Source organism: Trichechus manatus, unplaced genomic scaffold, assembly GCF_000243295.1.
Source record: "Trichechus manatus latirostris isolate Lorelei unplaced genomic scaffold, TriManLat1.0 scaffold00079, whole genome shotgun sequence".
NCBI lineage: Eukaryota > Metazoa > Chordata > Mammalia > Sirenia > Trichechidae > Trichechus > Trichechus manatus.
In genome coordinates this window covers 11974356-12001095 of record NW_004444015.1, presented here as the reverse complement: position 1 = coordinate 12001095, position 26740 = coordinate 11974356, and the positions used below count along the sequence as shown (strand labels likewise).

Here is a 26740-nt window from a genome sequence, read left to right as displayed (position 1 = left end):
GGTGGTGGCCCCATCCCCTGGAACTGAGGAGGTGGTGTCCCCGCTCCTTGAACAGAGGAGGTAGCCCTGCCCCTTGAAATGAGGAGATGATGACCCCGCCCCCTGGAACCTAGAACGCACTCCCCGCTACCCCCCAAACCAAGAAGGCCATACATAGCCTTGTCCCCTAGAACCAAGGTGGCTGTGGCCCTGCCCCCTTTAACCGAGGAACAGCCCCACCCCTTGAACTGAGGTGATGGTGGCCCCGCCACCTAGAATTTAGGAGACTGCTGTTCCCTTTGAGGGGAGTAGGCAGTAGCCCCGCCCCCTGAAAGTAAGTAATAGCCCCACCACTTGAACTGAGGAGACAGCGGCTCTGGCCCTTGGAACTCAGGTGGCTGTGGCCCTGTCCCCTTTACCCGAGGAACAGCCCTGCCTGTTGAATTGAGGTGATGGTGGCCCCGCCTCCTAGAATTTAGGAGACTGCTCTTCCTTCTGAGTGGAGTACACAGTGGGCCCGACCCCTGAAACTAAGTAATTACCCTACTCTTTGAACTAAGGAGACAGTGGCTCCATCCTCTGGAACCCAGGCGGCTGTGGCCACGCCCCCTGAAACCGAGGGACTAGCCCCTCCCCTTGAATGGAGGAGATAGTGACTCCGCCCCCTGGAGCCCAGGTGGCTGTGGCTCCGCTCCCTTTAACCAAGGAATAGCCAGCCACTTGTACTGAGGTGACGGTGGCCCCGCCTCCTGAAATTTAGGAAACTGGTATTCCTTTTGAGTGTAGTAGGCAGTGGGTCCGACCCCTGAAATTAAGTAATTGCCCTGCTCCTTGAACTAAGGAGATTGTGGCCTCGCCCCCTAGAACCGTGGTGATGGTGGCCCCACCCCTTGAGCCTAGGTGACTGCTGTTCTGTCAGTGGCCCTATCCCCTGAAACTGAGGAATAGCCCCGCCCTTTGAACTGAGGAGACAGTGGCTCCGCCCCCTGGAACAGAGGGAATAGCCCCTCCTCTTGAACAGGAGATGGTGGCCCCGCCTCCTAGAATTTATGAGACTGCTTTTCCTTTTGAGGGGAGTAGGCAATAGCCCTGCCCCCTGAAACTAAGTAATAGCCCCACACCTTGAACTGAGGAGACAGCGGCTCCACCCTCTGGAACACAGGCGGCTGTGGCCATGCCCCCTGAAACCGAGGGACTAGCCCCTCCCCTTGAACAGAGAAGACAGTGACTCCGCCCCTTGGAACTCAGGTGGCTGTGACCCCGCCCCCTTTAACGGAGGAAGAACCCTGCCCCTTGAACTGAGGTGCTGGTGGCCCCGCCTCCTATAATTTAGGAGACTGCTGTCCCTTTGAGAGGAGTAGTCAGTAGCCCTGCGCCCTGAAACTATGTAGTAGCCCCGCACCTTGAACTGAGGAGCCAGTGGCTCTGACCCTTGGAACTCAGGTGGCTGTGGCTCCGCCCCCTTTAACCGAGGACTAGCCCCTCCCCTGGAACGGAGGAGATGGTGGCCCCGCCCCCTGGGACTCAGGTGGATGTGGCTCCGCCCCCTTTAACCGTGGACTAGCTCCTCCCCTGGAACGGAGGAGACAGTGGCCCCGCCCCCGGGACTCAGGTGGATGTGGCTCCGCCCCCTTTAACCGAGGACTAGCCCCTCCCCTGGAACGGAGGAGACGGTGGCCCCGCCCCCTGGGACTCAGGTGGATGTGGCTCCGCCCCCTTCAACCGTGGAATAGCCCCTCCCCTGGAACGGAGGAGATCGTGGCCCCGCCCCCTAGAACCACGGTAGGGTGGCCCCACCCCTTCATCGTAGGAGACCGCTGTTCCCTCTGACTGAAGTTGGTGGTGGCCCCGCCCCCTGGAACCGAGGAAATAGCCCCTCCTCTTGAACCGAGGAGACAGTTTCTCCGCCCCCTGGAACTCAGGTGGCTGTGGCCCCGCCCCCTTTAACTGAGGAAGAGCCCCGTCCCTTGAACTGAGGTGACGGTGGCACCGCCTCCTAGAATTTAGGAGACTGCTGTTCCCTTTGAGGGGAGTAGGTGGTGGCCCTGCCCTCTGAAACCGAGAAATAGCTATGTCGCTTGAACTGAGGAGACGGTGGCCCCTTCCTCTGGACCCGAGAAGGTGTGGCCCTGCACCTTGAGCCTAAGAGGTTGCTGCGCCTCTTAATTGGCGTAGGCAGTGGCCCTGCTCCCTGGAACCAAGGATATAGCCCCGCCCCTTGATCTTAGGAGGCTACTGTCCTTTTGAGTGGTGTAGGTAGTGGCCTTGCCCCCTGGTACCAAGGAGATAGTCCTTCTTGGTGAGCTGAGGAGACGGCAGCCCCACCTTGGAACCTATGAAACGTCGTCCCCGCCCTCTGGAAAGAGTAGGTGGCTGCCCTGTCCCCTGGAACCGAGGAGACGGCCTGCCTCTTGAGCCAAGGAGGCGGCAACAGTCCCCTCTGGAAGCAAGGATATTGCTCTGTCCCTTGAAACAAGGAAGCTGCCCAGCGTCTAAAACTGGTGGTGTGCTGCTGCTCTTCCCCCTCAAAACCGAGACTGAGACTGCAAGGAAGGAAAGGAGCCCTAAAGAAACAAGCCCGGGATGGAGAGGGGGCCACCCCTCCTCGCTGAGGACTTTGCCACCTGGCTTTTGCTCTTCTCCCCAAGTTTACGTGGAGGACACATCCAGTGACTGATTCCTTGGCCACATCTCTGCTTGCTGCTTTTTGGCGGAACCCTGGACCGTTTCAGCAGCCAGATTTATCCCTCCTCCAACCACACACCCATTCCTTCCTGTGCTCCTCATTATTTTGGCTGCACTAGTTCTTCGGCCTCCAGCCCACTGACTGCTCTAATTGCTCCTCTCAGCCCCTTTCTACCCTTATTTCCCTCCTTACTGCCCTGGATTGTATACTCTGTCACTTCATTCTTTCCCCCCTCCGTCCTGTTACTCCTTTGCCCTTCTATCCCACATGGCCTGCAAAATCCCAGCTCACACCAGGGCCAAAGAGCTCTGCTGTGGAAAAACCACACAACTAAGTACACACTGCCTCCACCAGCATTGCATGAGCTCCAGCAAGGCCCTCAACACTGCCTAAAAATCAGTGTCTCACCACTCCACCAGTTCCTCCATATTCCCCCAACAGACTGCTTCCTACCACCTTCCTCACCGAGGGAATTGAGGCCCATTGAGAATCTGTCTCTAACTTGCCTTGCCTCCTGATACTTTCCCTTAACAGCTGAGCATCTTGAGAAGCAAGCACCTTAAAGACATTATTATATCTAATCCTCACAGCCAACATTGATGCCATCGTCCCCATTTTCCAGATGAGAAAACTGAAGTTCAGAGAGGTTAAGAAGCTTGCCTAAGGTCACACAGCTAATAAGTGACAAAACAATACCTGGGCGCACCTCTAGTAAATCATCTCAAAAACGTATCAGTGTTTCCTCACAATTCAATGGTGAGCCCCTTTAGGATAGAGACCATGCCTGACGCATCACAGTGAGGAAACTATCACTTGTGTTTGTTATATAAGGAAGTGTAAGAGTGATAACAATAAGGCTCAGAAAGAATGAGGGTAGATTTTTAGCTGTCAAATTTTAAGCAGAGAAACATTTTCTCCGTCATAATTAAGGGGATTAGAATATCAAGAACTTATCTACTTGTGGTTAACAGGGTGGGTTCTGGAGCCACACTACCGGGGTTCAAATCCTGGCTCTGCCACTTTCTAGTTAGGAGACCTGGGGCAAGTTACTTAACCTCTTGGAGCTTTTTTCCTCACTTGTGAAATGAGAATTATAATTCTTACCTTGCAGCATCACATGCAGATTACATGATAATACAAGTGTTTAGCAGGCTGACTGACATCCAGTAAAAGCATTCAATGAATGTTAGCAATTTCATCTCTAGTACCAAAGACTGTGCTTCGGTGTGTATCACTTACTCTGTAAACCATGAGATACTATTTCCACTACCAAAGCTATATGGGCTGTTGCTTGAGAATCAGACAGACTTGGGATCGAATGTCAGCTCTGCCACTTTCAAGTTGTATAGCCTTGAACAAGTACCTATCTCCACAAATCTCACTGTCCTCATAGGTAAAAACGAACACCCAGCCTTCACAGCGTGGTTGTGAAGATTTAAAATGATGTCTATAAAGCAACTGGCGTATAGTACATGTAAATGTAACTACAATTATCACACCAGAGTGAGGGGAATTATAATTAGACAAGTTGTCATTGGATTAGTGGGAAGGGAGCCCAAAGGCAAGGAGGCCTGTCTGAAGCCTGCTTCACCAAAGCAGGCCGGCAGAGGGCGAGGGCCACTGAAAGTGACACAGGGAATAGACTTTAATAAGGTAAAATGGGATGGACATTTGTCTGCAGGCTTTTGCTTCTTTGGCACTAGCTGCTCTGTTTTATGCTTCCAGATCCTCTGGCTCTTGCCATGATGTGTTAATGGTGGAGAACTGTGGAATCTTGGAACTGAAAGGGCCCTTAGAAGTGTCGTACAACATCCCTCGTTTGAAAGGTAAGGAATAGGGCTCAGAGAGGGGAAATAATGTGCTTAAGTCACTGGGCAAGTTAGTGGCAGTTACAGCTAGGCTGCAGGTCTTCAGATTCCTGGCTAGTATTCTTTACAGTATTCCATACTGTATTTTTGTGGCTTTTAGGGATGAGGGTTTTTAAAAGGCTTCATCCCACATGCAGTGTCCAAGATAAGAGGTGCAGGAAATGTGCTGATCTGCTGACTCCATTCTGAGCCCCCGAGTGGTGGAGGCTAGGGACCTGTCCCTCAAGGGACAGGACACCAAAAGGCTATCCAGACAGTAAGAGAAACCTGAGGGGACAAATGTGTCCCCATAATAGGCTAAAGGACACCAGTCCAGGGAAGAGGGGAAGGCTAGGTGAGAATCCATCACCCTAGAGCTGTAAACAGGGTGTTTTGACTAAGTTTCAGGTTCTATTACCAGGGAATATTCTGGTTTAACTATTACAACAGGTGAATTAATAAGACTTGGTGTCAGGCTTGGCAGGGGAGAGTTTCTAGCTGGGATGACGAACAGGAAGGTGGTAGATACCTTGAACAGGAATGGGATGTGTCTAGTTTGTGCTGGTTCAAATGTACAGAAAATAGAAGGCCAAAGGGGGAGTGGCTGCCACCATTCTCATAAGCACCAGATCCCAAAGACTGGGGATAAACAAAGACCTCGCCTTAATAAAAACAAAACCTAGTGGAGTAAAGCATGTTTCAAGATTGGAAATTAAACATTTATAGGCATAGCAGAACATTTGTTATCCAACTCACCTAACAGTGATGTCATGAAGAGATGTGTATATAAAGGAGCACAGTAACCGCCTAGAACCCACACTCAGGCTTTAAAAACCAAACGCGTTTTCCTCAGCTGTGGCAAGTACCAGATGTGAGGCTTACAGGGGCTGGGGGAGGGGAGTGGGAAGGGACTGCTTAAAGGGCACGGGGTTTCCTTTTAAGGTTGAGGAAAAAACTCGGAAACTAGATGGTGGTGACAGTTGCATGACACTGTGTTACGTACTAAATGCCACTGGATTGTTTATTTTAAAATGGTTAAGGTGGTGAATTTTATGTGATGTGAATTTTACCACAATAATAAAAAAGTTACATTAATAATAGGCCTCAACTACAAGTGAGAGCCATCGATGGGAAGAGTAACAAGCACTGAAATTGTTTTAGGAAGAAAACAAGCATTTGGAAGTTTGCACCTCATGTCCCAGAATTGGACCTCTGCCAAATTACCAACTAGAAGAAGAAGGAAATCAGAGGGTTTGATGATTATTTCTTGAACTTGCTGGTTGCATGTGTTCATGGCTTGAAACTACCACTTGGTGCCACCTTTACACCACCACCAGGACATTTTTTGCTCTATAAACAAAACGTGTTTTATCTGCAAAGTTTCTTTCACATAGCACACATTTACATGGAGCTGTAACAGAGTGTTTCCACGTGTGACATGTGCGCAGGAGAACAGCAGAAACTCAGTTGTCAGGAAGATTGTCTCTGCCTTCCATAGGAAAGGGCTGGGATATAAAAATCGTTTCTAACCCTAAGGCACTGCTTGAATCTACAACAGCGATGCAGTAGTCTGAACAGCAAAGAAAGATCTAGGAAATGCATAAGAACAATTACCTTTTTCTAAACCAAGGCTGGTAGCCAGAAAGGAACACTGGTCTGCTTCCAGCTATTTGTACCGCTGAAGACCCATTAACATTAGAACAATTAATTTGCATTAAGTTTCAGCCAATTGTTTAAGCAAGATTTGATGAAGTGATTTCAGGAAATATATACTCATTGTGGGTGTGTACTCGTGTGTGTGTGTGTGTGTGTGTGTGTGTGTGTATTTGTGCATCTGTCACAGGGACTGAAGCTGAACGCTGCTGTGGTCACTCATTTGCAGCCATGGGCTAGAGAAAGACAAGCAGATTTTGGTTACATATTTTAAGCCTGAGCATGTCACACGTTGAAACAGGCCTGGGGAGCATAAGCAGAAAAATGATTACAAACAGAGGAGTCAAACATACTCCACGAGACAAGAGCTGATAGTGCTTTATGTACACAATAAAAATAATACAGCTTTTCGTATATAAACGTTCTTCAAAGGAACATATGTTCTTCAAAAGGAAACACTGACAAGAGCGTGAAAACTGCTAACTGTTTCAAGGTTATGCTCACTGGGACTCCTGGCACCCAGGTGTTAGTGCCTGACTCACTGACACAGAGGACAATGTCGGAGTCAAAATGAAAGAAGTATGTGTATATATATACAAAATGGTAAAATACAATTGACTATATTTTGCAACCTGCAGTACGTTTTTATTAGCAACACTCTGACAAAGCTCTCGTGAGCAATCTGGAGTCCCTCGCAGACTCTGTTATGTTCTCTACGAGTCCAAATGTGAATTTTTAATTGAATAAATTGTTATTTTAAGATTTTAAATATGTTCTGAACGCAAATTATTCCTTCAATAGAGATTCTTTCAGAAACTTGAGAATTATCGTTTGTAAAAATATCCTGGATATGAGAACACACACTGGTAGGAAAACACAAGAATGAGAGACAGTGGAGGTATTTAAAGGAAAACAGAGCTGATATTTTATTCAGAACCTTTCTGCCTGTGAGGCAAGAGAACTACACGATAGAAGTAAGACCATCTGAGATAAGTCAAGGTGACTCTGTGCTGTTTTCCCTTTTTTTTTACAGATGTTTTCTTCACCAGATTCATGTCAGATGCAGTGCTATGAGGTAAAAGAAGACAGATAACGCCTGGGAGTTGAGATGGCCAACTGGAAACAAGATGACATAATCTCCCGGGCAACACAGATATTCCTTCACAATTATGACCCAAGGAAGAAAGAAAAGAGGAAAGTTAGTAACGAAAATGCTGATGGTGCCACCTGCTGCCTCAGCCGCCCTTCAGGGTGGCCTGGACACTGGCGGGCCCCCTCCAGGAGCTGCTGACACGGTGGCACTGTTCTAAGTGTCACACACATGCCCAGCCCCCAAACTGGCCCAAGCTGCCTCTCTTGGTTTCCAGGAGAGCTTCTCAAGGAAAGAGAAACAAAGGCCTTTTGGTTTTGGAAACATGGGTTGAGAGACTAGTTCCGAAGACATCACTAATCCCCCCACCCCAAATGATGATCTGTGTGCTTGTCAAGCAGCCAGTGGATCAGGACCTTGGTAGAACCTGAGGCATCTGGGCGAAAGAGCCTATTCTTTTAATAGGTGGCAGGAAGTGTGGGGCATAAAATTAGAATCAAGTCATCTACGTGCTCGAAACTGACTTAGTGGAAAACGCTTCTACGTTATTACTTCAGAGCCCACACTGTTCTCTCCCTGCCCTACAAAGTTACATGCTGCAGACTGCCCTGTGACAGAGGGAAGCTGAGGAGAATTTAAGGCCAGTTACACCTTTCAAGCACCATGAAGATGGAATGAGGCCTTACCAGGGTGCGATGAGACAGGTTATTCCTTTTCGTCTTCAAAACACATCTCAGGATTTTGGTGAAATTTCACGGTATCTTTTACATTTCCCTTTTGGTTATCAAGAGGGGCAGCATCTGAACTCAAGAGGGGTGGCTCCACCTGGCCGACTAGATCGATGATTTTGTCGCCGCACATCAAGCCGTGTGGTCTGCCAGTGAGGCTCTTGGAAACGCTCACTGAGTGCTCCACCCCACGTGAGTTTGTGGTTTTAGTAGGGTGGCCAGCCATTTTCTTCACAGATAGCCTGGAAAAAGGTGTTCTGGTTAGAATCGTCGATTATTCCTAAACGGAGCCTCTGTCCTGAAAGCAGCTTTATCCTATAATTAATTTCTAAGAAACACCCTGGAAGTAAATAAACTTTCAGAATCATAGACTGGGAAGGTTGGAAGGGACCCTGGAGATTACAGAATACAAGTTAGGTCCTACGAAGCCCTAGGGTTCCATGGAGATGCCAAGAGGCTAGGCAGCAACTAAGCATGCAGGGCTCCAGGACTCTGTCCCCACTTCAAGTTGCTCAAGGACACGGCCAGTAAGGTGTAGTTAACCTTTGATCCTCAGTTCCCCCATATGTAAAACAAGGATATTAAATATCCAACTCCAAGAGTTACAATGAGAATTAAAATAAGTAATGTGAAATGCCTGACATAAAGCCGTCACTTAATAAATGTTGCCCCCTTCTCTTTTTTTTTTTTTTTAATCAGACAGCAGTAAGGAGTGTATGGACTGAATTGTCTCCCCCCAAACTATGTATTGAAATCCTAATCCCTGTACCTACCGATGTAATCTCATTTGGAAATAGGGTCTTCTTTGTTATGTTAATTAGCTCATGCCCAAGTAGGGTGGGTTCCAAATCTAATCACTTTTGCGTTACAAAAAGAACAGATTAGACCAGAGGGAAGCCAGATGCTATCGGATGATGGAGGCAAATGAATCTAGAAGCCCAGGAACTCCAAGGACTGTTGGCTACTAGAAGTTGAAATAGACAAAGAAGGACCTCCCCCTAGAGCCATATCCTGAATTCAGACTTGTACGTACCCTCCTGAACTATGAGAAGATAAATGTCTGTTCTTTGATGCTGCTCACTTGTGCTATTTGTGTTACAGCAGCACTAGGTAAGGCCCTTGTCTCTCTGTACCTCGGTTTCCCTGTGTGTAAAAATGGAGATGATAATCCTTCCCTAGCCAGGTTGTTGTGGGCATTAGAGTTTGTTTCTGTAAGTCAAGTGCTTGACAGTGCTTGGTACAAACTAAGAGCTCAATAAATAAGATATTTTCTAATTCTAAGAAGGTCAAACCCAGTTCCACGAAGTTTATTATAATAAGCCCACAGAGCGACTCACCTCGACCCTTTCGCCTGAGTCAATGGGTCTTTCGCATTTTTCTTAGAAATTTTCACATCACTGTTAAGTGATTTGGTTTCTTTGTTTATATGTTCCCCACCTGAGGCCAAGTAAGTTAATGTAAGAGGCATTTTCTTGACGGGTTTCATTTTCTTTTTGAGTTTATGAGATGTACCAATGTCGCTGAAAACCACTAGGAAAGAAAAGAAGAGGAACAAGATTAAAACTGGAGTTTAAACAACAAATGTACAAGCAATGGCTGTGCTCCTGACTGCTCTTAGGAGCCAAATCCAAAGCAATGAGTCTGTGTGTGTGTGAGGGGGAGATCTCCTGAAGGCTGAAAGAGACAGGGTAAGTCAGATTCACCAGCCCCGAGTGGCTTCATTTTCTGCAGCCGTGGCCTTGGCCAGGAAAGCACAGGGCCACCGCACGGCATAGCCGCTCGCCCTGCCCTCAAAGCACCAAGGGACTACCTTTAAGGAACTTGTCTTCTTCCCTTTGGGCCAGGGCAGGAGTGCACCATTATTCTCAGCCCTCTACCTGATTAGCCACCTGTCAAATTTGCCTCTTAGTTTAGTCTCACCTCAGAAGCACCTCCTCCGTTAAGCTTTCCTTTCTTCATCGTCCTGAGGCAGACTCAGGTGCTCCTACTGCTATGTTCTCATTGTATTTAGGCCAAATGTCTTTGAATGCAATTATCTGTGGTAGTTAATTGCTTGCTTATGTCTGTCTCCCCACTGGCTATGGTTCCTGGAAGCGGAGGGCCTTGTCTTTTCATTTTTGTATCCCCAGCCCCCAGTGCTGAGTGCCTGACTTCTGAGTCCCAGACCTGCTTGCAGGAGAGAGATGGATGGATAGTGTTCTCACATGCCAATTCCTGCTACTATAAAGTGGCTTTTTCTCAGAAGCAAATCAACAATAAATTTTAGAGGCCCTCAGACACAACTTCAGTTTTTCTTAATGATGTGGAAGTGAAATTACACCTGTGGTCAAGCACAGATGCCTTACACGGCTCACAGGCTCTGAGCTATGATGTGCTAGCTATCCTCAGTTAGGACCTATTAGCTAATCGCATCTATTAGCACAACATGTAAAATAGTAACAGCAGCAGCTAACGTTTATTGAGAGTTTACTATATGGCAGACACTATTCTAAGCATGACATGGATTATCTCATTGAAATTTCATGCCCAGCCTATGAGGAGGAAAACATTAGTTTCCTCTTTCACAGATGGGAAAAATTGAGGACAGAGAGGTTGAGTAACTTGCCCAAAGCCACACAGCTCAGATGTGGAGGAGCCTGGATATGAACCTAGGCAGCCGCGCTCCTAAATGGTGACTAACAGAACTCAAAAGGCAAGCAAACCTGAAGAGTCTACTTCACCTGGTGATTCATCCATCTCCTCTTCATCATCTGCCTCACCCTCCTCCACCACGATGTTACCAGATGTTTCTAAGGCCTGCAATTAAAAAAAGAAAACCATGATTACGCCTAATAGTCAATCATCCTCGCTGAGTTATTTCAAAGAAGAGAGGTTTCAAAAGGTTGGACTGGTTGTTAACTTTCATCATTTCAATTCAAAGGCAAAACCTAAGCTCTTTAAATGGCCCCAAGAATCTACAAGGGACAGGAACAGATGATCTGAGTTGTGTCTTCCAGCTACTTTGGGTTGGCATTCGTTCTCTGCCCACAAGGGATCCTACCTTAGCCAACCCAAAAACCCAAACCCAAACCTGTTGCCGTCGAGCCGATTCTGACTCATACTGACCCGATAGGACACAGTAGAACTGCCCCACAGGGTTTCCAAGGAGCACCTTGGATTTGAACTGCTGATCTTTAGGTTAGAAGCTGAATGCTTAACCACTGCGCCACCAGGGCTCCTGCCTTAGCCAAGGTGGGGCCAAATGTTGAATAGCGAAAAAGTTCCTGGCTGTTGCTTGAAGTAAAATTTCTCAGTCCAATGAGCTGAATGATCTTTGAGATGGTGACTCCCAGTACTTTTCAGAAATGACACTTCTATCCTAGATTCTCATGCTACTTAAAGATATGGATGCCCACAGCTGGGGAATGGTAAACAGGCAAATACCAGTTTTGCAGCTTAGACTATAAAGAGCACAGAATTTGGAGGAAAAAAAGCCTTGAATGCATACAATCCATCCAAAGACAAGATGTTAGCGGAAGCGAATGTATATGAAACAGAACCAAAAAGCACTAACCATCAAGGAAAAACAAAGGATAAATTTGAGTTCATTGAAATTATGAACTTCTGTTCAGCAAAAGACAGCAAGAGGGTGTAAGGCAAATGACAGGGTGGTAGCAGATATTTGCAATACATATCTCCAAAAGATTCATAAGAGTAGGTAAAAACTTCTACAAATCAATCAGAAAAAGGCAGGTGACCAAACAAGAAATGAGTGAACGACTTGAAAAGGCACTTCACCAAAGCAGATATCCCAATGGCCGATAAACATGAATAAGTGCTCAACTTCATTAGAAGACATTGATAAATTCAATGACATTAAAGCTAAGAATGTCTGTTCAGCAGGAGGCAACATTAAAAAAAGAAAAGACAAGACATCTGCAACACATATAAACAACAAAATAGTATCTAGAGCACTTAAAGAACTACAAGTCAGAAAAAGGCAAATTAATCCCAAAGAAAAATGGGCAAAAGACCTAAACAAGCATCTTTCACAAGAGATTACAAGGAAGTGCAGCCTTTTTAATAATCAGGGAAATGCAGATGTGATACTGTATTTCATTACCACAAGACTGGCAAAAATTACGAAGTCGGCAAGAACCTGAAGCAACAGGAATTTTTGTACGCTGCCTGTAGGAGTAAGGAGACTTACTTTGGAAGAATTTATGTTGCTCTTTCTCATTCTTTTCATAATTTCCTCTATTCTCTATTTAAAGGAAAATAAAAATTCAAACATGAAAACACAGATTAAAAACAAAACAGTGGTCCTGAAGAAGTTATTTCCAGTTTGCAAAAGTGGTCAATATTCGTGACTGGTCTAAAACCACAAACTTAACCAACAAAAGGCCCTTAGGCTCCAGGCTCCGTCTTCCAATTCCAGTTTCACTGTAATCTGTAAGGTGCCTTAAATGGCGGTAGTTGTATCTGTTATTACAACACAGAAATCCCAGTGACAGCTTTTCCCTCCTAGCTTCGCAGTATGCGTAAATTCATTCTTTAAGACTAAGCACATAGTACTTACTGCAAGCCTATTTGAGCTTTTAACATAATTTTAGCCTTAACAGACTATTACTAAAGCCGGTATTAATGAAAAGTGCATCCCAATGATGTGACACTATCAAAGATTTCGTTACTGGAAAGAGAAGAAACACAGGGGACAGAGGAGGGATGTGTTCTACGGAGGGAAAAGAACTCCTTCCCCAGTGCCTCTTCTTGTCCTGAAGATGAGGAGAGCTGCAGCTCTGTAGCCTCCTCAGGGTGATTCATGTACCGACAGAGAGGCCCTGCAGCACCTAAGCCTGGACATCCTTGCTCCCTGACGTGAGCGGCAGGTGTGAGGCCCTGCCTTAAGAACAGCCTGCCCTTTGGCCTCTCAGTGAGGCCTGCACCCACAGCTCCTCACTCAGTTGCTGCAATTTCTAGTCCAGTTTAGAAGAAAGTCTAACTGCCACCAGCCTCCACCATAACTCGAGTAATTCGGTTCAAAGGAGCTTTGCTCCCAGAGATTTGGTCAACTGAGGCATCACCGTAATGGCCACCAATGGGCCAGGAAGGAGAGGTATGGCCAATCAAAGAAGGCCTTCCATTCAGAAGAGGTCAGATCCTCGGATAAGAAAGAAGTATAGTGGGGAAACCACCAGGGATTCACATGGAACTAAGGATTTTCAAAAACATGTTCTGATACCACGTGCCCATCACTGTTTCAAACAAAGAACCAAACCCAAACAACATACAGTACCTTCTTTCTCTCCAATCTTTCCTGCAAATTTTGCAACCTAAGTCTTTCACCTTCCTTCTTCTGTTTATCAGCTTCCTCCTGAGTTTTTATTTTGGGATCCCCTTTCTAAGAAATTTATGTAAAAATACCATTTAATCTCACTCTATCTCAGCGACACCAGAGAATACTGGTTTAAAAAAATTCAGCAGTAAAACACTATCCGGCATAACAAAGGAATGGAACCTTCTGATTGAGAGTTCCCATACACATGACATTCATAAATTATTAGATTCCAAAGCATTTGTTAGAATGCACAAAGCCAGGCTAAATATTGTCTTGAAGATTTAGAAGGCATGTTGGTCTCCTCCAGGAGTTCAAGGTGATCATGGTGAACATCAGACCACTATATTTTAAAACTGGAAGTGACTGTGTAGCTAGCCATCAGCATAGCAACAGGAGCCACAATTCTTATATTTATCGAAAGCACTGGGAGGATTCCTTCTCAAACAGACTTCCTCATCGAAGGCAAACGTCTACCATCCTTTCTGTAACATATAGCCAGTTTTCATGAGTGGTACACTAAACCTGGGATGTAAGTTGGGCTATGCTAATAATTCACACAGTTTGGGGGATACGTTTACCTAGTGATTTGAATGTGGATGGGTGAGACATTCTTCCTGGTTAATTTGATGAAACTCTTAGAGGTATTTATGTTATTATATCTTCTTTTCTGTCGGGGGATGCGGTGTGAGGTGTGAGTGTCATGTGTGGCGCCATAGAGCAAAATTGGGAAAACTGACACAGGATGTTAAACCTGTGCAAGCCATTTGGATTTGCTGTCACCAGACTGCTATGTTGTTTATGTAGACAAACTGAAGGGCTGCTGATGTTTAATTTGCTCCTGTCTGCTTGTTTCACTTGGAAAGCATTCTAGGATATTGCCAAGGGTGGCCAAGAGTGGCCTGCAGTGGTATTAGGTGACAGCTAGACTGTGGCGTAAAAAGTAAACCAGTTGCCATTGAGTCTTTTCCTCTGGAGTCCCCAGGTGGTGCAAATGGTTAATGTTGCTCTGCTGTTAACAGAAAGGTTGGAGGTTTGAGTCCACCCAGAGATGCCTCGAAGAAAGGCCTGGTGATCTACTTCCGAAAAATCAGCCATTGAGAGCCCTGTGGAGCACAGTTCTACTCTGACACACACGGGGTCACCAGGAGTCAGAGACAACTCAATGGCAACTAACAACTTAAGAAACTGGCCAAGGTCTGTGTGAGGGGTACTAAGTATTCCGAAGGAGTTCTAAAAGTGACCTGGACAAGCCAATGTACCACCTAATACAGAATTAAAAACAAAGTAAGTAAAAACAAACAAAAACTGGTGCAAACTGTTAACATGTGCTCAGCTGCTAACCAAAAGGTCAGAGGATCGAGTTCACCCAGAGGTGCCTCGGAAGAAAGGCCTGGTGATCTACTTCCAAAAAGTCAGCCATTGAAAGTCCTATGGAGTACAGTTCTACTCTGACACACATGGGGTCACTATGAGTCAGAGCTGACTCAACAACAACTGGTTTCTAATGTAAAAATGCAGACAGGAACTCCGCATCTGCTCATCTTCTTTCTTGGAGGAAGAGATCTGTGCTTTGGGTTTCAACTGAATTTTCTCATCTGGTTCTTCTGCCCTGATAAAGTGCACAGCCAGCAAACCTGTAATTGTACTCCTTGATCCTCTTGATCGTGACATCCCTTCTTTGTTTTAACGTCCTTTTGGTTTTGCCCATCTCCCTGGTCATCTTCCAACGTTAAGAAATCTCCTCCTAGTCCTTTAATTGCTTTCTTTGTCAGCGCTTTCATTTTTCGAATGACACTGGGAATATGGAAGTAACAATTAGGATTTATCTTGGTCTCCTCCATACACAGCTTGCAGTAGTATGCACATTTTTAAGAGTTAAATTGGTCGTGTATGATAAACATTTTACACGGGATTCATATTTTCTGTGTTGTTACCACACAGAATTGATACAATTTCACCCTTTTTAACAGGGGAAAACTAACCCTTGGGAGTAGAAAAAGAATGCTATCAAGTAGTAGAATACTTTGTATCTTACACACACAGGTGAGAGAGAGAGAGAGAAAATCTCATTCCTTCTTAACGGTTTTAGAGACATGGGATCCTCCAAAAGGCCTTATTTATGGGTGCTCACACCCAAGCTCACATGGGTATGGAAGGGCAATTCAGAGAAGGGTCTGGTGGTGCCTGGATGAGGAATATCCAGTGACCAGTATTCAGTGCTTTCAAAATGCTAAACTAGGTTGTCTATGTGAAATGAATAATATTCTTTAATTTACAGTCTTTTGCCATTCACAATACCCCTTCTCCTCCTTTCCCATATGGAAAGAGTATATGGAAAGTATTTGATCGTGTTTTCAAAGAACACTTAATGCTTAAGAACAGAGTCAGTACAGTTCTGCAGTTATTCCTTGTAGGCAGTGCACAGAGGTTTCCATCCCAGGATCAAACATAAGACCAAGGATCCAGAAACCCTGAGACTGAGTTTGAATGCACACACCTGTCCATGAGCCCTGCTGCCCACAGGATAGTATTTGAGTAATGACTCGTCTGGCTGATGAGACTCAGGTGTCACAAAGGTCATTTGACAGCACCCAAAGCAAAACAGGATTAAGTATAATTTCCAGTTTTGCAAATTATAAAGTTAGAAAGGTCTTTTAAAACAAAGGGGCTGAGACCAGTGAATGCAAACGGAAACATTCTTGCGTGATCACTCCATTACTCCTCCTGAGAGACCAGAGCCTGGCCTAGAGCTCAGTTCTCTTTCTGTAGTTGTATCTCACATCTTAATGGCACGTGATTTAGGCAGCCTTAAAAGGGCTATATCATTCATCTGAATACCAGTGGCCTCTTGGCTAAGCCACTAACAAAAGCTTGGGATGTTTTGTGTACTTGTTTAGAAGGCCATAAGTCATTTTTGATTCATACTGAAGAAAAAGTCAATCTCTCTTTGAGAATTTATAACACACTTAACTTGAGGATAAATTTGTGACTTTCAAAATTTGGGCCGTTGTTCAAAAGCAAAGCCAGCCACAATGTATAGTATGGAAAGGATGAGTTAGTTTGTGCTGACCTTTCTTCCATTTGTTTCCTTGCTCTTTCTTCTTCATCTTCTTTTTCTTTCTGTTCTCGAGCAAGACGTCGTTTTTCTGCCAAAATTTTTGTTGCTTCCTCGGCATTCATAGCCCCGGGTGTGCTTTTAACACTGGGCTCTGTTTTAAACAAACATGTGAAACAATTAGTTTGGGGAATTTACTGCCTTCTGAGTTCAACAAAGAGGAGCAACACAACCATAAATATTTTTAAAAAACCAAACGGTATATGCGCATAGTCTAAACTGTAGAAACAATAAGTAACCTACAGACTGTGCTCAAAACCCAACTCTCGCTCCCAACAGCAGTAGCGTTTTGTTTCTTTTGAGCAATTACTTGTTCCAAAATGAAATAATGTGCTTCTACTTTGGTGTTAGCTGTTTTGAGACAACTAAATAAATTGACCCTATGGGAAAAGATTAAAATATATTGAGTATAGAGGAAGACCCGTTTATGCTAGATTAAAAGGAAGCATAAAAATCTTAAATGCTTGACTAAACAAAAATACAACCAGCACAGGTTTTGAGATTTGTGCATCGTTTTTACTAAATAATTACTCTTTAGGTAACCCTTAATAACAGTATATTACTGCATTTGGTTGATCGTTAAGTGGTTAACTATAGAAACTAAAGAAACCAAGGCTATCAGGAAAATAGGTGACCACCTGGAGGCATGTTATCCTAGCAACTTAGTCTACATGCTGAATTCCTTCATTTTAAACAAACCACATAGGAAAAGGAGAATTTTAAGACATCAGGAATGAATACTTTGTTTAAAAGATGATTTCTATCACAAAAGGATTCACTGTGGAATTCCTTCAAAAAGCAAAATGCCCTTGTGTGTTTAAAATTAAGTAATGTCCTTGGGTATTAAGAATGGATGTGACAGGCAAAATACCAACACAGCACTTCGAGGAACCCACATACTGCGCAAACCAAGGTACGCCACATGCTACGGTCTATCTGTGGCAGCTTACCTACATCTCTGGATGGAAAACTGCCCATCCACAAATGGCTAGATGTACTCTCTCCAATGATGGAAAATACTTTAGGGCCATTCAAAGAACCATCCAGAATCAGAGCTGGAAGGGATGGTAGGGATCACCTAGTTCAACCCTATCATCCAACTGGAACTTCTAACATTGGTTCAAAAAAGAATTTTCCAAAACAACAAGAGGGTGGGAGTCAGTAAGAAGCTCTGTCAAGGACAAGCAAGCAGAGAAGATGCATTCCAGTGTCCCAGTGGTTTGTGGAATTCTCTTGATCTAAAAGAAAGATCACGCCCTCAAGTTCTCTGAACTGGGGAATAAAATGAAGTTGGCCATTCCCAAATCATGCTAGTTAACTTAAGATTTTCGGTGTGGTCAAAGTAAACTTCTTAGTGAAAGAACTTACCTTCATTGGCCATATTTTTGTGGCTCCGAGCCTCAGATCTGTTAACAGTTTTAGAAATGGCGTCTTTTTTCTTTTTGGTAGTACTTATTAATGCATTCGGTGCATACGGGGTACGCTGAATAGGTATTACTTTATAAGAAACAGAAGATGTGGTGGACTGTTTTGATACGACAGGTGAAGGCAACGGAGGGTGATTCTTTTGGATTTGCCTGCTGGGAAAAAGTAATAATGGGCAAGTCTGACGTGGTTTTGTAATAAATGAGTGCTAATTTCATAAAATATAATCTCTTGATATTATGAGATAATGATATCATAAGCTGGAAATTTTTATAAGAAACAAAGGTAAATCCAAAGGTTAAAAAAAAGCAAAAGTTTTTTTTTTCTTTACATTTATGATAACGTGCATACCGCATTATTTCATTTATGAAACACTGACGTGGAATGTGTCCTGGTGAAATACTTACCAGGAGCAGTTGCAGATGAGCTACTTACCTGACAGTAGAGGGCAGACGCAGCCCGCTTGCAGACGATGGCCATCTGTAACGTGGTATGTCCGATGATGGGCACTTCTTGGTAACAGGATTTGAGGCCTGTTTGTTAATGTCTGATTTCTGAACAGATCAATACAGTAAGATAAGAAATTACTCGCATTTATTTTACTGCAGCTGGCTTTTCTTTTTTTAAGAGAAAAATATTCTGAATAAAACACCATTATGGTTCCAGTTTTCCCTTACTGCATGAGAATTTCCCTTAATGCATCTTAGTATTGGGTACAGAGATATTTTCTTTCAGACTAATGATTCGTATTACACAATTCAAGCAGGTAATAGAAATAATGAATTTTAAAGAAGTTTTTTTTCCCTTCAAAACCTGATTTCATTTCCAAATCCTAATTAAGGGTTTGGAACCCTTCTCAAAAAATTTTTCTTCAGAGTTTAAAAACATAGTTGATATAAGCTGTTACATTTTCTCCCTTCCACTAAAAACTAGCTAATATTCCAGTTTTTGCAGGGAAACACTGGTACAACGAGTATCAAAGAATTTTAAATGATTAGTTTAAATAAGTTATCCTGTTTGATAAATTTTATTGCCGAATACTATGAATAAGAAGTCAGGTACATTGTGAAATCTGACCTACCATGATCTATACAACTAAGTATACATATTTTAACAGAAAAGTTGTCAATAAATGGTGCTTAGTAACAAACCTGTAGAAAGTCTCTTACTTTTGCCTTGGGAGACCCTTCTCCACTAGCTTCCGAGGACGTTACCACGCAAACCTTGGTGGGCATTTTCATGCCGTCCCCGGAGGCCGTTTCCACACCAGCCCGGGGGGGCGCTTCCACGCAGGCCTTGGGGGGTGCTTTCAAGCCGGCCTTGGGGAGTGTTTCCACGATGGTCTTGCGGGAGGCTTCCACGCCGGCCTCAGGGGATGCTTCTACACTGACCTCAGGGAGTGTTTCCATGTTGGCCATGGGGGAGGCTTCTATAATCTCAGGGGACCCTTCCACGGCGTCCTTGGGGGGCGCTTCCACATCAGCCTTAGGGGGCATTTCTACTTTCTCCTTGGGAGAGATTTCTATTTTTGCCTGGAGAGGCATTGCTACTTTCAATTCGGGAGCCATGACAGTTGTCTTCAATTCATTATTACTCTGGCTACGTAAGGCCATCCTTATATGCTGCAGTAGGTCGACACCTATAGGTAAAATGACGACAGAGGGTGAAATTCCATGAAGTTAGAAAATTGACCAGACAAAAACGCACCAAGTACACAGTATAAAAATGTTGTTGTTGTGTGCCATCGAGTCGATTCCAACTCACGGCGATTCTACAGAACACAGGAGAACTACCCCACAGGGTCTTCCAGGCTGTCATCTTACGGGAACTGATCGTCAGGTATTTCTCCCGTGAAGCGGCTGGTTGGTTCACACTGCCGACCTTTCGGCTAGCAGCTGAGCGCTTAACCATTGTGCCACCAGAGCTCCTACAGTATAAGAACAGGAGCAGAGGAGAGACTGCGTTTATTAGGAAACCACAGAGATTACACACAACCCAGGAATCTTTATAGTAAAATGGATCACAGACAAAGGACAGGACCATCATGAAGTTAATACTTCAGAAGCAACGTCAACAGTTGTGAAAGTAGTAGTCTATTACAGAGGAAAATAAGATGCCTCTCCTAAGTCAATGTTTGCAAGAAGCCATTTCTATTTAAAGCACACTGTATTTCAGAATCATTTTCACAGAAAATTACAAGATCTTGAACACTTCTAAAAAGTAACCTAAATATCTTCATCAGGGTCAGAGAGCACACCATTACAGGTGATTATGTGAAACACTCCCTATTTGGTTGTTTTAGAATACAGTGTAACAGTGAGAATTTTCTCACCAATACTAAAACCTGTAACAGAACATTAGTCACAGTGGGTTGGATCTCCAAAGTTTCTTCCAGCTTTGACAATCTAAATATTTTTTACGTACGAAATGGACAACGATGAAAAAATACGGTAATACTTGGTTGTCAGCTAAGATGAGGGGAAATAATAGCAATGCTGGGAACCATGCCACCTCATACGCTGCTGGTGGGAGTATAGATTTGTGTGTAGTCTCCCTGGGGGGCACTTTGACAATAGGTATCAAAAGCCATTTAAAAAGTACACACCCTCTGTCCTAGCAATACCACTTCTAGATATTTATCCTCAGGAAAATATCAGATAAATACCTAAAAATGTATGTACAAGGTTGCTTATTATAGTATTGTTGATAATATTAAAACAACTGAAAATATAATCCAAATATTCAACAGGAAATTTGGACTACACTAAAACTGTCATAATTAATAAAATGCAATTTTTGGACAGGGAAAATGGTACATATTGAGTTTAAGTAAAAGCAGGTTATGATCCCATTTTGTGAAAAATATAAACACAAAGAAAAATTTTAAGTTATCAATGTGGGTTGGGATCATAGGTGATTACGTTAAAAAATTTTTTTCTACACTAGATATTTATCGATTGTGTCAATAATGAAAGCAAACATTTTAAAAAAGGTATTTGGTGGTGGCTTTCCTAAGACTTGGCAAACTTATTTGACAACATGAGTTCATAAAATAAAATAGAACAAATTACTAAAGACTGGCTACTTATGAATAAAAGTTTTGACAAAAATAAATGCATTTTTAGTTTCTCATTTTTGGTGGAGAAAGTATTTTATTTACATATCAGCCTGTGCCTAAGCAGTCACACTGCTGAACACCAATAGTTTTTGTGCTACAGAAAAACTAACAGAACCCTAAGTAGGATAACTAGATTTTCATTAGCCATAAAAATTTAAGACAAAATAGTGAGTTTTTGATGAGGGTCTGATAAATTAAAACGTACATAATTAGAAATATCCACCATTAGGCTGGGGGGAGCCTGGCAGAAAATAATCTGGCATCTATATAACAGGGCAGAAACAAAGTCAAGAATTAGAACTGAAGGAAGCATGGTCGCACTACAAGAAAGTCTGTGGTAGCGTTTTGGTTCATTTTACTAATCATAAAGAATATTGACAGAAAAAAGCAAAGGAGGTGGGATACCTTCTGGAAAGGAAAAAGTGGACTGAATAAGAAAGAGGAAAAAAAATGAAGGGAACAATGCACTCAAGCTTTCCATTATCAGTGGCTTCTTTCAGTAGTCCCTGGGTGGGGCAAACGTTTAACAAGCGTGGCTGCTAACAGAAATGTTGGAGGTTCGAGTCTTCACAGAGGGCACCTCAGAAGAAAGGCCTGGCAACCTACTTCCAAGAAACTGGCCATTGAAAACCTTACTGAACACAGTTGGCTTTTTGGTCTTGCTACCACGGGTGGAAACACTGGTGGCGCACTGGTCAAGAGTTTGGCTGCCAACCGAAAGGTCAGCAGTTCCAAATCCACCAGGTGCTCCTTGGAAACCCTATGGGGCAGTTCTACTCCGTCCTATCAGGTTGCTATGAGTTGGAATTGACTCGATGGGAACAGGTTGGGTTTTTTTTTTTTGGTACCCACAGGCATGTCTGCCACTGTATATAAATCAGAAAGTCCACATAATCCTGAAGATTTTTTTAATTTTACTTTAACAATCTTTATTTCCCTAATTAAAGGCGAAAAAGGAGCTCATTGGTATTCTTTCATAATTTAGGAATCCCTTGATATTAAGTTTTTCCATCCTTTTTAAATCTAGTATTTTTTACAATGCAGTGATATCACTTAAGTGCAGGTCAAGAAACCCATAGAGCTTTAAAACCACCACCAAAGTTAGCTTTCTCATCCTGTAAATTACCTATAACCAGGTAACTACTCTATCATGCTAGAAGTCATACAAGAAATATGCAACATAAAGTGTTAGGTAAAATCACTAATTTGGTAACTATTGATTTAAACTATTTTTCTGCCTAAATGTAACAAATTAAGTGGTACGACCCACTTTTTAAGTGCAAACACTAACACCTTCAGGCTTTCTCCCAAATGGCTGTTACCTGAAAAATCTTTTCCAGGGATGGATAAAGACGTAGCCGTTTCGCTTCTAGCTAATGACGCTTCTGTTGGGACTAGTAGATGACTGACTAAGGCATTCTCCTGAGAGCTGCCGTACAAGTATCGAACTAAATGAGGAGAACAAACGAAAGAGGATTCAATGTGAGGTCTTACAAATACATACAAAGCAAAGAGAGCAATGCGAACTGCTTTAAGTGATGACCTCCCCAGCCTCAAAGTAGAGGCAATGAGAGCAACACTTAACACAACCGGACTAGACACTGCCATCTGCCTGGACTGCACTATCCTTTACGTAAGCGTTTTTTTTTCCTGCGTTAAGGCGGAAAAGGCCACAGCATACTATAATAACCCCAGTGAAGGAATCTCGGTAATATATTGAACAGAACCATACCCCACTGTATGGAGTCTCTATGGAGGAACCCACATATAAAGAAAAAAGCTGTATACAACATAACAACTTTAATAATTATTTTGAATCTCTGCAGTTCAGTATAATTTTACACAAATTACGACAGATACATGTCACTGACAATCATATGGGTCAAATCCATTGCCTAAAGCTCTAAGAGACTGACTGAGTTCTTTCGTTAAGTGTGGATTTTGTCGTAAAAATTTTGCTCCATTAAATCTTGATGTTCATAAAGATCCTATGACAATGGCATTTTGACCTGAATCAATAGGATTTGATCGGAGTTAACTCAGTAGAGAGTTTTCTGTCAGTGGATGGTTGGGTAAAATACAAAAGCAACAAGCCTGTCAGAAAGGGAAATATTAAAAGAAAAACTACTCTAAATAAAGAAGTCCTTTGGCAACAATTATGAACTTTTGGGTGCAACTATCAGCAGTGAAAACAGGCACAGAGGATATGTGAGGAATGCTGTGAAGCCACAGGGCAAAGCTCTGACGTTCCAAATGCAGCCAGTAATTCTGAACCTCTAAGCGCAAATTGAGGAAAACTAAGCAAGAAACGTTTGAAGTGAATCAAGTCGTCCGGTACAAATCTCTCTAACTACAGTGACTTTCTCTGATTTATTTCATTTAGAGAGAGACAGACTTTTCTGGCCTCGGCCAAATAAGCATGGCATCAAAGTACATTTTGTAGTGAAAAAAGAGTAGTTTGGCTGCCAATTTTAGGAATGACTTTGCAAGCAACTCAATCTTGACCTACATTGACCTCCTTTAAACCACTCCTTAAGATTTGTTCTTAGAAGTAACTAACCACATAGTTTTTCTTCCTTTGGTGGTGGTTCTGGTTCAGGACATGAATGCAGTTTGACATCTTTCGTAGTAAAAGATAAGGTCCTCTTCTTTTCTGTTTTTTCTAGAGATCAAGCACAAAGGAACATTATTTTTCACAAAATAATTAAATATACTACTTCAGAAGTGAACCACTCCTTTTTTCAAACATTTCTTATCTTCTTACCCTTGCTTGTAAGAATTTATTTAATTCAGATATTATGCAGAGATTCTACGTCCCCAAACTTCAAACTAGCTTATTCTTTAAGTAAGTTATCTGAGATGATATAAAATTATTCAGAAAATGGTAAAAAATTAAGAGGGAAAATGTCAGATACTAAATAACAACATCAAAGTTCCAAATTAGGAATCTATAACCTTTAATTTTGGACCCAATACAAGATGTCTACTACTAAAGTAACACTTTAGTTATAACCAGTATTTTTTCAAAAAAACACAAGCACAAACATTTGTTATAGATGTCACAATTTAAGCAACCCAAACCATTCATAAGGGTAAAAAAGTTTGTTTTGTGTAGACACCTTTCCATTTCATTTGAAATATTTTGGCTTAGAATACTGACGAATGTCTGTGTAAAGAATAATTTCTCTTTTGGGGACCTGTAAATTAAAGTACATATTGTCAATATAGCATCATTTAAAAATTCCTTGAATTAATAATGTGATCTAGCTGCATGAATCACAGAAGAGTGATCAATTCAATCATGTGATTAAATAACATATTCTTCATTAGCATACTGTAAGAAATGACAAAATAGTATAATCAGTTATCATGAGTCAGCTACAAGTGGATGAAACATAGACAACTTGAATCAACCAAGATTTAAAACAGATTTCCTTAAAATATTACGTCTCAGATTTTTCACTTCATTTGAGATTAAACTGTTGATCTCTCTGGATTGAACAGGCTTCATTTTAATTTCTCTGCAATCATTAATTACAGCACTCATTATTTCGGAGTGTGCAACATACTATAGCTTTAAGCAAGTTATTTCACAAAGTATCTTCTGCATATACCTTCTTGTATTATAAACTAGTAAAGAAATCATTGAAAAGTCATCCTCTGCCTCTTCTCTTTCCATGTCTCATTAATAAGGCAAGTAGACATAATAATGAAAGCATACAGGTGTTTGCTAATTAAATTAAAAATGTAATAAATGTCTGTGGAATAAATATTTGCTAATTCCTCAAAGCAACTAGATAGTAAAATGTAGTCAATGCTTGTAAAACAATTAGGATATCTTGAATTAAAAGTATATAAACATGGCATTGCAATTAATGTTACCTAATTTTTCTAAAAGATTTAGTTGGTGAAAAATTAATTTTATCATATGACAAGCAAGATGCTAGAGAAAAAATCTTCCCACATTAACCTGCGAATGAACCTCGGCTATACATAAAAGTGCTGTGGGAAAGCATATGCAGGGTGGGGTGGTTAGTGGATTAACTGTTCTTAGGCCATTACCAGAGAAAATGTGATACACCTAGACTAACAAACAATAAAACAGAAGACGTCTCAGGCTCATCCTTGGAAAGTGTACGAGTCCTAACAGTATAAATCACCAAACAAAGTGAAAATACAAAACAATAACGCCATCTGTCTCTCTGCCTACTGGAAAATAATGTGGTGCTCTTCTGAAATCAATCTAAATGCTCTACAGTCTAAAGAATTCATGGTACTGTATAAATACATATAAAGAATTGTTTTCATTCGATTGTAATTTAGTAGAATACATGAAATAACTACTTACTCTTAGTAAGAGGATTTTGAACACCTGTAGATGTTGTAAACATACATCTGTTGGAGTCAACATTTCCTTGTTCGAGCTCTTCATCAGAGATTGAATGTTTAGTGGCTGAGAAAAAGATATAAAATTTACTGTAATCATATTTAAAGAAGAAAGCATCATTAGCTGAAACAAAATGAGTAGTCATGATGCAGTTCTATGGAGGACAGGCTGTTAATTAGGTACACAATGTTCACTGTCAGTCATTCCTTCCAAATTACATACATATAACTTTTTTTAAAAGAAATTGTGTAGAATTATGTCCATATACATGCAAGTTTACAGTGAATCAATAGTAAACAAAGCAGACTTAGTTTATTTTTAAAACGTGTCTTGGCTAAGTTGTGTAAAGTTTAATCATTAATAATTTTGTGTGCTGATTATAAGTTTAAATGGTAAGATTTGGAATATAGTGGTGAAATAAAACATAGTATTAAAATGAATTTCACCTGTTTCTTGTGCAATCTCACATGATAAAAATTTAAATATAAATTTACTATGGACTCCAAAGACTACATATTAGTATCTTCCTTTAGGATACAAAGTTTAAAACCGTATGGTAAATGCAACTTCATACTGATAGCCAATATTTAAATATGAACATTAACGAACTTCAGGTGGAACCATTATATTAATTACCAAATCTGCTCTCCGATTTTAATGTGGAACAGCCTTCCCATAACCATGCTTTTTGACGGTACTGAGCACGGTTGCTCCGTTGCAAGGTAAGTAAAACTGCAGCTTTGTATCTTTCCTGTTCAAAATAAACACCAACAATTTTTTTTTACATATTCATTATATTGGTTAATGTAATTCTTATCTGTGGTTTATAAAACAACCCCACCACAAATTTTTCCTTTTTTGTATTAGGTAAAAGTTTATAAACAGTTAGAGACATGTTTCAGGTATCAATTAATAGCAGTGCTTCTCTTGAACAACTAGTTTTTAATCTTACGGGCCCTGCATCCAGGAACTGATCATACTTCCCTCTTTGCTTATAACATTAGGAAATTTGGTAGCCTATTTCTAGCAACTGTACAAAAACCAAGTGGTATACTTTTGTGTACACTTATCACACCTTATGCTTTATTATTTTCCTACCTTAATTTTCCCCTCTCCTTGATCCCTCAACCATTTATCATCCGGTGTGGTATGTATGTGTTAAGCCACCTTAAATTCTTTGTAGACAAAAAAGACCAGACTTACTGGCCTGACAGAGATTGGAGAAACCCTGAGAGTATGGCCCCTGGACACCCTTTTAGCTCGGTAATGAAGTTACTCCTGAAGTTCACCCTTCAGCCAAAGATTAGACAGGCCCATAAAACAAAACGAGAATAAATGGGCACACCAGCCCAGGGGCAAGGACTAGAAGGCAGGAGGGGACAGGAAAGCTGGTAA

The 26740-nt window shown here is 42.2% G+C and overlaps 1 protein-coding gene across 1 annotated transcript in view; it reads right to left on the bottom strand.

Annotated features, from left to right (window-relative positions):
* Positions 1–7194: 7194 nt before the first annotated feature.
* The window catches only part of MAP7D3 (MAP7 domain containing 3), a 47437-nt gene continuing 27891 nt past the window's right edge, over positions 7195–26740 (bottom strand). The window contains exons 6-20 of the mRNA XM_023735483.1: positions 25982–26096; positions 25307–25411; positions 23519–23620; positions 22281–22406; positions 19010–19479; positions 18276–18394; positions 17784–17995; positions 16371–16509; positions 14935–15094; positions 13259–13363; positions 12173–12226; positions 10704–10779; positions 9321–9513; positions 7942–8225; positions 7195–7324 (exon numbers count right to left, since the gene is read on the bottom strand). Of these exons, the coding sequence (XP_023591251.1) occupies positions 7961–8225; positions 9321–9513; positions 10704–10779; positions 12173–12226; positions 13259–13363; positions 14935–15094; positions 16371–16509; positions 17784–17995; positions 18276–18394; positions 19010–19479; positions 22281–22406; positions 23519–23620; positions 25307–25411; positions 25982–26096 (2241 nt within the window). The 3' untranslated portion in view covers positions 7195–7324; positions 7942–7960. The remainder of the gene's footprint in view (positions 7325–7941; positions 8226–9320; positions 9514–10703; positions 10780–12172; positions 12227–13258; positions 13364–14934; positions 15095–16370; positions 16510–17783; positions 17996–18275; positions 18395–19009; positions 19480–22280; positions 22407–23518; positions 23621–25306; positions 25412–25981; positions 26097–26740) is intronic.